At 47.8% G+C, this 14,437-nt stretch overlaps 1 protein-coding gene across 14 annotated transcripts in view; it reads left to right on the plus strand.

The window, feature by feature from the left end:
- Nucleotides 1-2,431: 2,431 nt before the first annotated feature.
- The window catches only part of AFDN (afadin, adherens junction formation factor), a 113,638-nt gene continuing 101,632 nt past the window's right edge, over nt 2,432-14,437 (plus strand). For all 14 annotated transcript variants that reach the window (XM_059889991.1, XM_024997145.2, XM_059889996.1 and 11 more), the window contains exon 1: nt 2,432-2,757. In XM_059889991.1, coding sequence (XP_059745974.1) covers nt 2,653-2,757 — 105 coding nt within the window. In that variant the 5' untranslated portion in view covers nt 2,432-2,652. The remainder of the gene's footprint in view (nt 2,758-14,437) is intronic.

Below are 14,437 nucleotides of genomic sequence, written 5' to 3' on the forward strand. Positions count from 1 at the left end.
AACAATAACAACTAGCAGAGGAATTTGTTACCCTTAAATTTTCATGGCCTAAATAGATAGGGGTCTTCATGATTTAAGAACTTCCCTGTAGCTCAAACGGTAAAGAATCTGCCTGCAGTGCAGGAGACCAGGGTTCAATCCCTGGTTCTGGAAGATCCTCTGGAGAAGGAAATGACAACCCACTCCAGTATTCTTGCCTGGAAAAGCCCATGGACGGAGGAGACTGACAGGTTATAGTCCATGGGGTTGCAAGAGTCAGACACGACTGAGCGACACACACACACACACACAATTTAAGAATCATAGGTATTCTATGGGTTTCACCTTGCTTTTAAACCTTTGTCAAGAAACTCACATTGGTTGGGACCTCCTATGAACTGTATGGGCTTATGTGGTGGCTCAGACAGTAAAGAATTCCCCTGCCAAAGCAGAAAACGCAGGTTTGATCCCTGGGTCAGGAAGATCCCCTGGAGAAGGAAATGGCAACCCACTCCAGTATTCTTGCCTGGCGACTCCCATGGACAGAGGAGCTATATGCTCATACACTCATAACACCAATGGGGATTTTTAATGAGTCGAAAAAATGATAAAAATGAGCTTTGATTTAGAGCCTTCTCTGCATCAAACTGTAGGCATTTCGTGTGTGCTTTATATTTTTATTACAAAAACACCACTACAGGAAGCCCATTTTTATTTTCCAGCAATACTAAATTTTCCACGTGTACTTATTTCAGACACCAGCAACCTAACTGCCAGCTTTGCAAACTCATTTTTTTTCTCTAACAGCCAAGTGATCCTTGCTAACAGCATCGTCAGGAATAAAGCTCTTACTGTTAGAATTCAGCTGACAGTATAGCTGATGACCCACATGGCATGCGTGCAACCTAGCTGGACAGTTCTGAGCTGTATGGACACTGTGATGTTCACCACAACAAACAAACAAAAAACCAAAATCTCAAAACAGAAAACGACTTGAGTCTATAAAGAAGCACAGGAACTAAAAGGCATAAAGGAACAGAATGTCGGAACAGGGATGTGCTGTTTATACACATATGCTTTTCTGCAAGTCACCACATTTTAATTTTGAGAAAGGAGGCCAGAGATCTATTGAAGAATTCATCCCCCCGTGGCACTGGTTCAACACCGCAGGCTTCTCTGCTGAAAAGCCTCCTTATGAAGCTGAACTGTACCAGTGCTGCAGAAAAGAGAGCTGAAGACAAAACCCAGCAGGGATGATAGAATTCTCATCTTTCCCAGAAAAGAAGAAATCCAATTGGTGGAGAGGAAAATCGTCTCCACGCTGCAAAGGACAAAGTAATGACACAAATAAAGAGGCTCTGTCAAACGCAGCTCGCTGTTTTCATCACTTGGCGTGGTATTTCAGAGATGAGGGCTTTTTGTTCCCACACATCACAGATAAGGCAGGAGGCTGGTTTCACCTGGCCCCGCGCAGCACGGAGATCTGTCTGCTGACAGGTGTTCTGCGGCCAGTTTATTATTTTTTTTAAGGGGGCGGGCACGGGGGAGAGGCAATTGAAAAACCCCTAATGACATAAGCATTCCTAAAATGGACAAAACTGGCTCCTGAAATGAATGTGGGGTCTGCGCGGACACCGGGAGCCTGAGAGGCGCCCGCGCAGTAGACAGGCAGCATCTCCCCGCGGGGGCACCTCGGGGGACCCCCTCCCCCGTGGCTGGAAGCCTGTGCTGGGAGAGGACAGGTTTTCCGGTCCACACGTGACCCGGACACCGCGGGACAAACACGGGCGAGGGGGCCCAGGCCCGGGCGGGTGGACAGGGTCACCCCGGTGCTGGCCTGGTCGGGCGCTGCGGGCCCCGTGTGGTCAGCGCGCACAGGGGCTCCGCGCGTCCTGGCCCGGAGGCCTCGACAGCCCAGCGCGCCTGGCCGAACCCGGCCCGCCCGGAGGACCCGGTACCGTCCATCCGAACTCCACCCACGAGCCCGACCCGAGGCCGGCCGACCCAACACATCAGCATATGGACCCAGCCAGCCCGTCTGAACCCAGTACCGTCCGAACCCGGCCCCCCGATTGGACCAAACCCGGCCCCCCGATCGGACCTGGTACTGTCCCTCCGAACCCCGCCCACCCAATACCCCGGTCGGACCTGCTACCGCCGGTCCAAACCCGGTACCGTCCGAACCCGGCCCGCCCATCTGACGCGGGACCGTCGGTCCGAAGCCGGTACCACCTAAACCCGGCCCGCCCGTCTGAACCCGGTACCCGCCTCTGCATCCGGCACGGTCCGCGCCCGGCGCGGCGGTCGGACCCTACCGCCCGCCGGGACCAGCCCCGCCCGGCGCGCGCGCAGCAGCAGCACCTCGCGGAGGCCGGCGGCGCGGGCGGGCGGGGCGGCGCGGGCGGGGGCGCGCACGGCGGGCGGGGCGGCGCGGGGCGGGCGCTCGGGGCGCACTCACACCGGCCGGCGGCGGACGCGGGGCCGGCGGACGCGGCCGAGCAGCCCGCGGAGCCGAGAGCCGAGGCGGCCGGGCCGGGGCGCGCGGGGGGCGCAGGGCGCGCGGAGCCGGGAGCGCGGGGCGCCGGCCGGTGGGACCGAGGCGGACAGGCGGCGAGCCGGGCCCGCCGACCCCGGCGCGCGGCCCCTCGGCCGAGCCGACCCCTCGGCCGGAGGATGTCGGCGGGCGGCCGCGACGAGGAGCGGCGGAAGCTGGCCGACATCATCCAGCACTGGAACGCCAACCGACTGGACCTGTTCGAGATCAGCCAGCCCACCGAGGTGCGGGCCGCGGGCGCGGGCGGGGCGCGCTCACCTGCGCGGGGCGGGGGGCGCCCGGACCGGGGGGCGCGGGGCGGGGGCGGGGGCGGGGGGCGCGGCGGGGACGCGGTTGGCGGGGCCCCCGCCCGGAGGACCTTTGTCCCCGGGGCGCGCGGGCGTGTGGCCGGCCGCGGGGCTCGGCGCCGGGCTCGGAGGCCCGGCGCGCACAGCGAATGTCGGGGAAGTTGTTCCGACCGTGCGGCCCCGCTGATAACGCGGCCCGGAATTGAACTCCGCGGAGAGGCGGTCCCTCCCATTCGCTGCCGGCGCTCAGGTGGACGGGCGGGCGCCCCTCCCCGCGCCGGCCGTGCGCGCGGCCGCGGGCCCGGGGGGGGGAGGGGAGTGGGCGGGGGAGGGGCGGGGGGAGGGGGAGGGCGAGGGTCGGGAGGGGGAGGGTGTCGAGAGGGGGAGGGGAGGGGGTCGGGGCGATCGGGTGGGTGGGGGGGCTTTGGGGAGGGGCGGGGGGCGCAGGGCGGGGCGCGCACGGTGGCTCCGGGCCTGGCTGGGGGTAGCCCGCCCTGGGTGTGCTCCTGGAAAAGGAGGAAATCTCGCTTGCCTTCGGCCTGGGACAATGGTAGTTGTTTGTGGCAGAGAGGCTGAAAGAATTCCCAGCAGTTTTCTGTTTTTTAAATAGGTCTCCTCCCAGTGCGTTGGTCTGGGAGAGGTGTGGGGGAGGGCCGTGGAGGGGAGGGCTCAGGGAGGGACCCTGAGAGCCCATCCTCCAGCCGCGGGAGAGACACCTTACCCGGGACTCGTGTCCTCCTAGGGAATGGTTTTACTAGCATCTATTTCTGATTTGTCCCAGTAGGTAATTACAAGTTAATACTGTTTACTGAAATACCGTCTTTGGGGCCCCAATCCTGTTGGACGAATTTGAGCATTCTCATGAAATTGAATGCCTTATCATTAAACCCCAGTTCATAGTTTTGAGCAAACTTGACTTTTAGCGTCTCAGCGTCTTAATTTTGCCCATGATGGGGGAGGGGGGGAAATCCATTTCTTCCGTCTGCACTGGCAGAGCCATTCGTTTTAATACGTAGTTGAATGCCAATATGAATTATTAGGTTCAGGTTGCCAATTGATAAGTTACTCCTGGTTCACAACTCACCTTCTCTAATGATTTTATGAGTTAGGTGCTAGTAAACAAATGAATAATGCGTAGTTGTGTTCATTCATAGGTTTATTAGCAGGTCTTTGAAAAGAGACGTGCAGTCATTTAGCCTTCAGGATTATGTTGTCTTTCAGAATAATGAGTTCATTTTTCTTTTTTCTGGTTTAAAAAATTCAGATGTAAAATATTTTGGTACATAGTTGTTTTGTTTTTCTGTTTGAATGGACCTATTTATAATTTTTTTTTTTTTTTTCAGAAATTTCCCAACTCTGGTTGAGAAAAGGAATCTTTTTTCACTTTAGTGATAGATAATTCAGTTTACTCTTTGGGATTCTGAATGCACTGGCATTTTAAAAAATCCTGAATCAGAAACACAGTTGATTTTATTAAATTCTGTTTTTAAGCACTCGGTTGAGACTTCTGTCCTTTCTGAGATACACCGTCTGAGTAGTTTTTAAAGTAAAACTGGCCTGTCATTCAGAGAACTATGTTTTTTCTGGTTATTCTGCGGGTGAAAAGTTGCTATGCAGATGTTGAAGCAAAGCAAAAGTTGAAGGACATTTCAGGCAAATGATTATATATTTCATTTAGAAATGGCAGCCCACTCCAATGTTCTTGCCTGGAGAGTCCCATGTAAAGAGGAGCCTGGTGGGCTACAGTCCACGGGGTTGCAGAAGTGTCAGGCATGACTTAGCAACAAGACACAACAGCCGCCCCGCTTACACCTGAACACGTCTAGAAATGGTCCTCCAAGATTATATTAGAAAGTGTTTCTTGATGAAATAAGTTGGCTTTTTACAATATCCGTGTTGTCTTCTCCGCTCTTGCATTATGTCTGGTACTTGGTTTACACTTGTATTCTTTGTTTTCTGGAGAGCCTTTGCCTGCTGTGTGTCTGTTTATTCTGGCCTTTGGAAGTTTAAGCTTCACATTTAGCATGTGTTTTTCATTATCATGAAGGTAAACTAAAGTTAATAATTCCCTAAATCAATATTTTAAAGCCAGTGGATTTGAGTTGCTTTATCTAAACTTTTTTGTCTGAACTTTTTTTAATATCTGGGAAACGATGAATTTTTCACTCTATTTCTCCATCACAAATAATTTTCCTTATAAGAATGTAACATCATACTGGCCTTTATTATGGTCAGTAAATGTCGAGCAACTTTACTTCAGAATTTGATTTGTAAAGATAAGTTGTAAGGCACGTATTTATATATTTGGAGAATCTTTTTTATGTACATATACGAGAGTGTAGTTGTTGGTTTGTTTTCTTTTGGCGGCTTTTTTGGAGGGGTTACAGTGATCACAGTGAGTGAAGTGAAGTCGCTCTTTTCGACCCCATGGACTGTAGCCTACCAGGCTCCTCTGTCCATGGGATTTTCCAGGCAAAAGTACTGGAGTGGGCTGCCATTTCCTTCTTCAGAGGATGTTCCCGACCCAGGGATCAAACCCCGGTCTCCCGCATTGTAGGCAGACTCTTTCTGGTCTGAGCCACCAGAGAAGCCTCTTACCAAATTACAGAACTATTGACCGTCTGTGGTTGGTGGTTTCAGGCAGCATTGCTAACTTCTGATCTGAGGTGTTTATGTTTAAGGAGATGATAAGCTTGGCTCTTTGGATTACTCTCTCTTTAAAGAAAATTAGAATATGTTCTAACTTCAGCTTCGTTAAGTTTGCTTCGTATTCACCTTTGTATGCAGAAGGGCTTCCAAAGAAGAAACAGACTATATTTTATCATTGTGTGTTTTTCGTCCCTGATTATATTTAAAATGAAAGTTGGTGATCTAAACTTAGAGTCAGTGCTTTATCACCAAGAAATTGATATTAAGCTGAATTAATCTCTTGATTACCATGGAGAGCTATAGTGCTTGATAATGCTTATAAGAGCTTCTTAGTCCCGCCTGTCCTTGTCTTACTTTTAATGTTAAGCCTTCACTTCTTTTAGGGGTTTCTGATAATTTATCATAGCAGAGTTCTTGTTGCTAATCTCTGTACTTCCTCAGAAGACTGCTTCTCTGGTTACCCAAAAGTCTGCATGCTGTTGGGTGTTCCGTTGTTTAGCTCATTTTGTCATTGTAGCCACTGGTTTTGTCTGAGTCATTCTCTGATTGCATGAAGGCGAGAGCTTCGCATTTTATTGTTTGAAATGTCAATTGCACGTCTGTCACGTGGTGCGTGCTCAGTGAATACTTTGTGAAAAGAATGCTGAATGTGGTTTCCTTTTTGTGTACCTTTATTCTTGACTACACAGGGAAGTGAGCTTTTTAAAAGCTTAGTGAAATTGTCTGTTAGACTGTTAAATATTTGTCGTTTCGTGTCTTATTCTTCTGCATAAACTGTACACCTGAGTGCAAAGCCTGTGCTGCGTAGTTGGCTGACCACTTTTGGGAGATACGTATTACTTAGTGAATTCATTGCCTTTTTTTGGCATCGATGGGAAAAAGGTTAACCTAGAATTTTTGTGGACACCCCTCTGTTCTTTACTGAAGGTGGATATGTTATACTTTGGTACTCTGATTAGTCTGGAGAAGTAACGTGGTGCTTCATACGACCCAGACCACCCAGGGGTGCGTGTGAAAAACAGCTCGTAGTTTGTCAGCAGAGGTGGAGGAGGAAGTCTTCAGATGAGGTCGTAGTAATTGCGTAATTTGGAGCTTGAACTGGGCTTCCCTGGTGGCTCAGATGGTAAAGAATCCACCTGCAATGTGGGAGACCTGGGTTTGATCCCTGGGTCCGGAACATCCTCTGGAGGAGGGCATGGCAACCCACTTCAGTATTCTTTCCTGGAGAATCCCATGGACAGAGGAACCTGGCGGGCCACAGTCCATGGGGTCGCTAAGAGTCGGACATGACTGAGCAAATAAGCACAGAGTTTAATCTATACTTTGGACTAATGCTTAGGTTGTAACTATGCTTTATCATACAACTTAACTATATTTGAGACTATTTTGGAAACAGCAGTTGTGTTATTAAACCTTGGTACTTGGGAAGATCTGGTGACTAGTGTGTGATGAGATAGGCAGCTGCCACTGATGTGTTTTTAGTATTTATAGGCATCTCTATTCCTTTAAAAACATTTTTTTTTCTTCTGTAGTAATTGGTTGTGGTTTGTGTTTGTGGGTGTGAGGTCAGGGCACCGCTGTCTCCTTACCTTGACTTGAAGCTGCATCTCGACCAGCTTCACTTTGCTGTGTTCCTGCCAACGAAGCAGTAATTTTTCCTTTATGTGGTTTATGGACTTAATGGAATGTAAATGTTGTAAATACAGGCATTTCTAGAATTGCCAGATTTTGATTGTGGTTAATAGTAGAATACAGAGCTCCAATACTTTGGCTACCTTGTGTGAAGAGCTGATTCACTGGAAAAGACCCTGATGCTAGGAAACATTGAGGGCAGGAGAAGGAGGGGGTGACAGAGGATGAGATGGTTGGATGGCATCACCAGCTCAGTGGCCATGAGTTTAAGCAAATTCTGGGAGACGGTGAAGCACAGGGAAGCCTGGCATGCTGCAGTCCTTGGAGTTGCAAAGAGACACCATTTAACAACCAAACAGCAGCAATAGTTGAATAGCAGAACTTTCATATTCGCGAAAAAATTTGATTCACAGAAAACCAGGATATGATACCAAGTTGGTGGGATGTTTAAGAGAAGAAGGCTTAGGGTTATGTCAATAGGGATTTAATTGAGTAATTGTGGTACATAAAGCATTATTATTAGTGGTTGGTTATTATTCTGGTGGCATAGATTAATCTGCTTATAAACAGTTTTGCCAGACTTGAACTTGATGTAATATCGGAAAACACTAGTAGATAATATAGCAGTTATTTTGGTAGAGGCTTGCTTTCCTCTATTATACATAAAATAGACGCGAACAGTACTCATGTAACATAAACTGAACTGACCTCTTCAGTGAAGACCTGTTCAGGTGGAGTCTGCCGGTCTTCGCTCCCGGTTTTTCTGTTGCTTTTGGTTCCCTGGCTGGTCTTGCTTCCGGTGCACTCAGTTACCGTGCTGACGCCCAGGACAGTGGCGGGAAGGTGCGTGACCTGCGGTCGTAGGTTAGAGACTAAGCAGCGTGCCCGCAGCCCCCCACGCTGGGGGAGGACGCGTCACCCTTGAGTCTGTCTGAGCCCCCGACCGCGGTGCAAACAGCGGGGCCCGGGCTTCCACAGGGGTTCGGGTCTGCCCTAGCTCCCTGCAGCCCCCCAGCCCAGCCCGAGAGCTGCGTGGAGGGCCTGGCCCGCGACGCTCTGCTCATGCTCACTGTTGTCTGGTGGGTTTGCCGTATTCTGAGTCACGGCTTAATAGTTCTCTGTTGCTCCATTTCACACATGTTCTGTTAAAGGAAAGTCAGGCTCCCACTCTCCACTAGTTTAAACCATTTGTTCCTTTAAAGAACATACTTTCTCTGTATCCTTGTCGGCTAATAGTGGTACTTCCCATGGCGACTTACTATTCTTTTTATTTCCTGAGTCTTGCAGGAGAGCCAGCACAATTTCTAACTTGTAATTTCTTTTTGTGCTGCTATTATCGGCTTTTGGTGTGGAGGCTGGACGTTGCCAGTTTCGCCCTTTTGCTCTGAGTCTGGACTAGTTCTACATGGTTGGTAGAGAAAATGGTTTGGGAGCAACAGCACAATCAAATATTTAAAAACCACTGTGTTCTTAAAAGCACGTGCCTCTCTCCATATACATACTTAGTTCTGGACCTTGGGAAGATGTCTTGCAGAGACATTATTTTTAGGTAGGTGTTGATATTATTTTCTGAATAAATTTCTGAGTGCTCCAGATTTACAGAAAAAAGCTTGTAAAATCTACCCTGGTTTTATATAAGTTTATAGTGTATCATTATTATACATGAGCTTCTTAATGAGTTCCTAGGTTATCTTACATTTTTCACTGTAATGTATTTTTGTGTTGGCAAATACTTGGGGGCATTATTGGCGTGATTATTTCTAAAAGACATGGATAATAAAAGTTAAGAGTCAGTTTTATGAAGATTTCTGCTTTGAGCCTAAGTGTTTCTGTTTCTGGTACTAATTCTCCGTTGGAAGATTGTTTTAAATCTTTTTCCTATTGTTCAGTTAACACCCATTTGTCTGTTTTGCACTTTGAATGGGTCTTGTACCCACGTGTGGTTTTGGGCCACGGAGCACTGACCGCTTGGAAAATACAGGTTCTCTGAGTTATGTGGATTTTCCCCACATGTTGATACATTTCTTTAAACCATATAAAAATAGCCCATTTGTTAATGTCAGCATTGACTAGAAAAATCTTAAGTGTTGGGAAGCCTCCCTCCTAGCTCAGTTGGTAAAGAATCTGCCTGCAATGCAGGAAACCCGGGTTCGAGCCCTGGGTCGGGAAGATCCCCTGGAGAAGGAAACGGCACCCCACTCCAGTGTTCTTGCCTGGAGAATCTCATGGACAGAGGAGCCTGTGGGCTACAGTCAATAGGGTCGCAAGAGTCGGACACGACTTGGTGGCTAAACCCGCACCACCAAGCACAGTGGTGGAGACCCGTTTTCGGACATCGGAGTCCCTGTCCAAGCTCGGGTGTGCTGGTCGCTGGCGGCCTTGCAGGAAGGGGCTCACTTCCCTGGTCTCTGAGGAGAGGCCGAGCCCGCGAAGCCGCGGTGCGCCCTCAGCTCTCCGAGGTGGACGTGGGTTTCCGTGAGAAACGCGCCTCGTTTGGTCGCTGCCCACGGGCTTTCCGGGACGTTCGCTGGGCTCTGACGAGCAGCCCTAGTCCTTCATGCGCGGTTTGCACTTCAGCAAGTAGGGTGCCGGACCGAGGTGCTTGAGTCCACGTCCGGTAAGACTGATCGTCCCTCCAGCTCCCCCAGAGGCAGGCCTGAGCGAGATGGGCCCTCTTTAGGCGTGACTGCCGCAGGGACGGGCGCCCCACTGTGGTCGGCGCGCTGAGCCCGCGGGTTGCCCCAGCCGCCCGCCTGCCGGCCGCGCCTGCGAGGCTCCAGCGCCTGCGGGCCCAGGAGCGCGTCTGACCTCACCGCGGACCTGAGAGGGGCCAGGGCCTCCTGCCTTGGTGTGAGCTCTGCCTGGAACACTTGGTGATTGCTTTTAAGAGCTTTGGTTTCAGCTCATTTTTGAAACATTCTAAGGCAGATATTAAAGTCTATGTTCTTGGTATTTTCGGACTAGGGCTATACAGTTAACAGATACATATCATTTAAAGTCGAACGTAATTCTCCTTATGATAGAAAGATAGGTTTTAACATACATTCATTTATTTTGCATGTATTTACTTATTTTTATTTATAAATAATACCTATTTTCATTTGTTGTTGTTCAGTTGTGTCCGACTCTGTGCGACCCCATGGACTGCAGCACACCAGGCTTCCCTGTCCTTCACCATCTCCCAAAGCCTACTCAAACTCATGTCCATCGAGTCAGTGATGCCATCCAAACATCTCATCCTCTGTCATCCCCTTCTCCCACCTTCAATCTTTCCCAGCATCAGGGTCTTTTCCAGTGAGATAATTCCTTGCATCAGGTGGCCAAATTATTAGAGTTTCAGCTTCAGCATCAGTCCTTCCAATGAATATTCAGGACTGATTTCTTTTAGGATGGACTGGTTGGATCTCCTTGCAGTCCAAGGGACTCTCGAGAGTCTTCTCCAACACCACACAGTTCAAAAGCATCAGTTCTTCACGGTCAGCCTTCTTTATGGTCCAACTCTCACATCCATACATGACTACTGGAAAAATAGAAAAATTTGAATTTGTGAGATGCAAGCATGTACATTTTTGCTGTTGAGAGATACTGGCTACAACCTAGCTGAAGGGTGACTGAAGTTTCATTGCTCTGATTCACTCGGGCTGTGGTGTGGCCCACTTCCTCCTGGTCAGTGTCTAGTTCTGAGCGTTGGAGTCTGATATTCCAGGTAACCTGGTTGGTAGCTGTGTTGCTGATGTGGGCTCTGTCTTCTGGCACTTGTCTGTGCTTCCAGGCCTCCCCTTCCAAGCTTGCGCTCTGCACGATGGCAGCGACCGACCCTGAGAAGGCTTTCTCCTGCTGGGTTTGGCTGTGCTCCCCCATAGCGTTACTGTCTCTCCGGAGAGAGACAGACTGCACAGATTAGTGTTTATATTCTAAGATCCACTGTGCACGACATGGGATTTTAATACTTATAAATAGTATGTGAGCATACTACTTTTAAAAATGCATATGGCGAAAACAAAATATGAGAATATTGAATTTATGTTAAAGATTACCAACACTTAAGATTAATTTATCTACTTGGTGGCAACTTTCTGCCGCAGATATGTTGTGCTGTTCTTTCATGGCGAGGTGTGAGTTCATTTGAAGCTTTGGTGACCATTTTCTTTTTATAGGTAGTATTACTAAATCGTTTTGATGGAGCACTGTTTTTAACCACAGAATGAGACATATTTATTAATAGACATGTTGTTTTAATTTGCCAGAGTAATACAATACAGATCTGAAACCTGAGTTGCTGAATTAGTGAATCTGTGAACGGCTCCTTTGTAGATGAGCTGGGCTTATCTTACTCAGGAGGGTCCTGCCCAGAGCACTGTGGACAGTGTCTTCACCATGGTTCATGTTGAGGACCTCAAGTATTTTGAAATATGTTTTTAATTCTGTTTTGGCAAAGGTGGCCTTGTAGACTTCATAGAATAATTCGTGTGTTTTTATGCCAAACTTGTTGATTTCAGTTTTTAAAAATCATTTTTTATAACTACCCTTATGGCAGAAAGTGAAGAGGAACTAAAAAGCCTCTTGATGAAAGTGAAAGTGGAGAGTGAAAAAGTTGGCTTAAAGCTCAACATTCAGAAAACGAAGATCATGGCATCCGGTCCCATCACTTCATGGGAAATAGATGGGGAAACAGTATCAGACTTTTTCTAGGCTCCAAAATCACTGCAGATGCTAACTGCAGCCATGAAATTAAAAGATGCTTACTCCTTGGAAGGAAAGTTATGACTAACCTAGATAGCATATTCAAAAGCAGAGACATTACTTTGCCAGCAAAGGTCCGTCTAGTCAAGGCTATGGTTTTTCCAGTGGTCATGTATGGATGTGAGAGTTGGACTGTGAAGAAGGCTGAGCGCCGAAGAATTGCTGCTTTTGAACTGTGGTGTTGGAGAAGACTCTTGAGAGTCCCTTGGACTGCAAGGAGATCCAACCAGTCCATTCTGAAGGAGATCAGCCCTGGGATTTCTTTTTCTTTTTTTTTTAGCCCTGGGATTTCTTTGGAAGGAATGATGCTAAAGCTGAAACTCCAGTACTTTGGCCACCTCATGCGAAGAGTTGATTCATTGGAAAAGACTCTGATGCTGGGGGGATTGGGGGAAGGAGGAGAAGGGGACGACAGAGGATGACATGGCTGGATGGCATCACTGACTCGATGGACGTGAGTCTCAGTGAACTCCGGGAGTTGGTGTTGGACAGGGAGGCCTGGCGTGCTGCGATTCATGGGGTTGCAAAGAGTCAGACATGACTGAGCGACCTGATCTGATCTGATCTGATCTGATAACCTTCATTAAATTGTTATTTGGAAATGTCAAGAACAGTAAAATTAAGGCCAGTAAATCTGGAAAACCACTAAAAAATTTTATGATGTTGTTTTATGGTTTATTTTTGAAGTATATTCTTGAAAATGTTATTAGACATGAAGGAGTTAAGGCATTTGCTTTCTTTGTATTATGAAAATTGTGTGTTTCTTTTGAACATTTGGGAAATGCTTGAAGTATACATACTTAGTTATTAATTACTTACATTTTTAACCCAGTGCTGGATCATTTGTTATTGATCATGTTATTAAGTTTACAGTTTTTGTCGGGAATCCAGCTTTTAAAAGCCTTGTAGGTTGCTGTGATGACAGGTGTGAGAGGTAGCGTTCTGTGGGTGTGTAGTGTCTGTGCGCTTGACATTCGTGTGAGTGCATTGCCTGTATCACCTCCCTTAGTTTTCAGAACAGTCCTGTAGGTGGGGGACAGCTGGTAAGCTGGGGGCAGTGATCTGCCCAGGTTGCATGGTTCTGGAACAGAGTGTTCCTGTAACTCAGCACTGTGGACTCTGAAGGTGTAGGATCACTGCAACAAAAACAGTGCCTGCAGGTTTTTTAGAAAAATAATTTATAAGTAGAACAACTTAGGGCATAATTTTAAGGAATAACCAGAGGTATGATACAATGAAACGTTACATGTATATGTATATATATCTTCTATTAGGTAGGTACAAAAGTAATTGCGATTTTGGACTGAATTTTAAATGATTATAACTAGCCTCAAATGCATCGTTATTAACCAAAATAGGAACCGTTACAGTCAACACATTTTTGCCGGCTTGTTTGTTCCTGCAGCATAAAAATCCATGCTTTGGGGTTTGAGGAGCTCTCGGAAAGCATCTCCTGCCTCCTGCTGGTGGTGGAAGCGTTTTCCCTGCAGAACGTTGTTGAGATGCTTAAAGAAATGGCGGAGGTCAGATGAATATGGCAGATGGGGCAAAACTTGGTAGCCCAATTTGTTCAGCTTTTGAGGTGCTGATTGTGCAACCTGTGGTTGAGCGTGGCCACATGTGGAGGAGGACTGGGCCCTTTCTGTTGACCGGTGCTGCCTGCAGGCGTTGGCAGTTTTCGCTGCGTCTCATCGATTTGCTGAGCATACTTCTCAGATGTAGTGGTTTTGCCAGCGTTTAGAAAGCTGTAGTGGATCAGACCGGCAGCAGACCCCCAACAGTGACCATGAATTTTTTGGTACAAGTTTGGCTTTGGGAAGTGCTTTGGAGCTTCTTCTCAGTCTAGCCACTGAGCTGGTGATCGCCAGTTTTATAAAATCCACTTTTTGTCACATGTCACAATGCAGTCAAGAACCGGTTCATTGTTGTTGCAGAATAAAAGAAGACAGCACTTTAAAATGACAGGTTTTCAGAATTGAAAGAGATATGTGTACCCCAGTGTTCATCGCAGCACTGTTTACAACAGCCAGGACATGGAAGCAACCTAGATGTCCATCGGCAGACAAATGGATAAGAAAGCTGTGGCACATATACACAATGGAGTATTACTCAGCCATTAAAAAGAATGCATTTGAATCAGTTCTAATGAGGTGGATGAAACTGGAGCCTCTTACACAGAGCGAAGTAAGCCAGAAAGAAAAACAGCAATACAGTATACTAATGCATATGTATGGAATTTAGAAAGATGGTAATGATAACCCTACATGTGAGACAGCCAAAAGAGACACAGATGTATAGAACAGTCTTTTGGACTCTGTAGGTGAGGGCGAGGGTGGGATGATTTGAGAGAATAGCATTGAAATGTGTATATTACCATATGTGAAACAGATCGCCAGTCCAGTTCGATGCAGGGTGCTCGGGGCTGGTGCACTGGGATCACCCTGAGGGATGGGATGGGGAGGGAGCTGGGAGGGGGTCAGGATGGGAACACATGTTCACCCATGGCTGATTCATGTGAATGTATGGCAAAAACCATCACAGTATTGTAAAGGAATTCATCTCCAATTAAAATAAATAAAAATAAATAAATAAC

This window comes from Bos taurus, chromosome 9 (genome assembly GCF_002263795.3).
Source record: "Bos taurus isolate L1 Dominette 01449 registration number 42190680 breed Hereford chromosome 9, ARS-UCD2.0, whole genome shotgun sequence".
NCBI lineage: Eukaryota > Metazoa > Chordata > Mammalia > Artiodactyla > Bovidae > Bos > Bos taurus.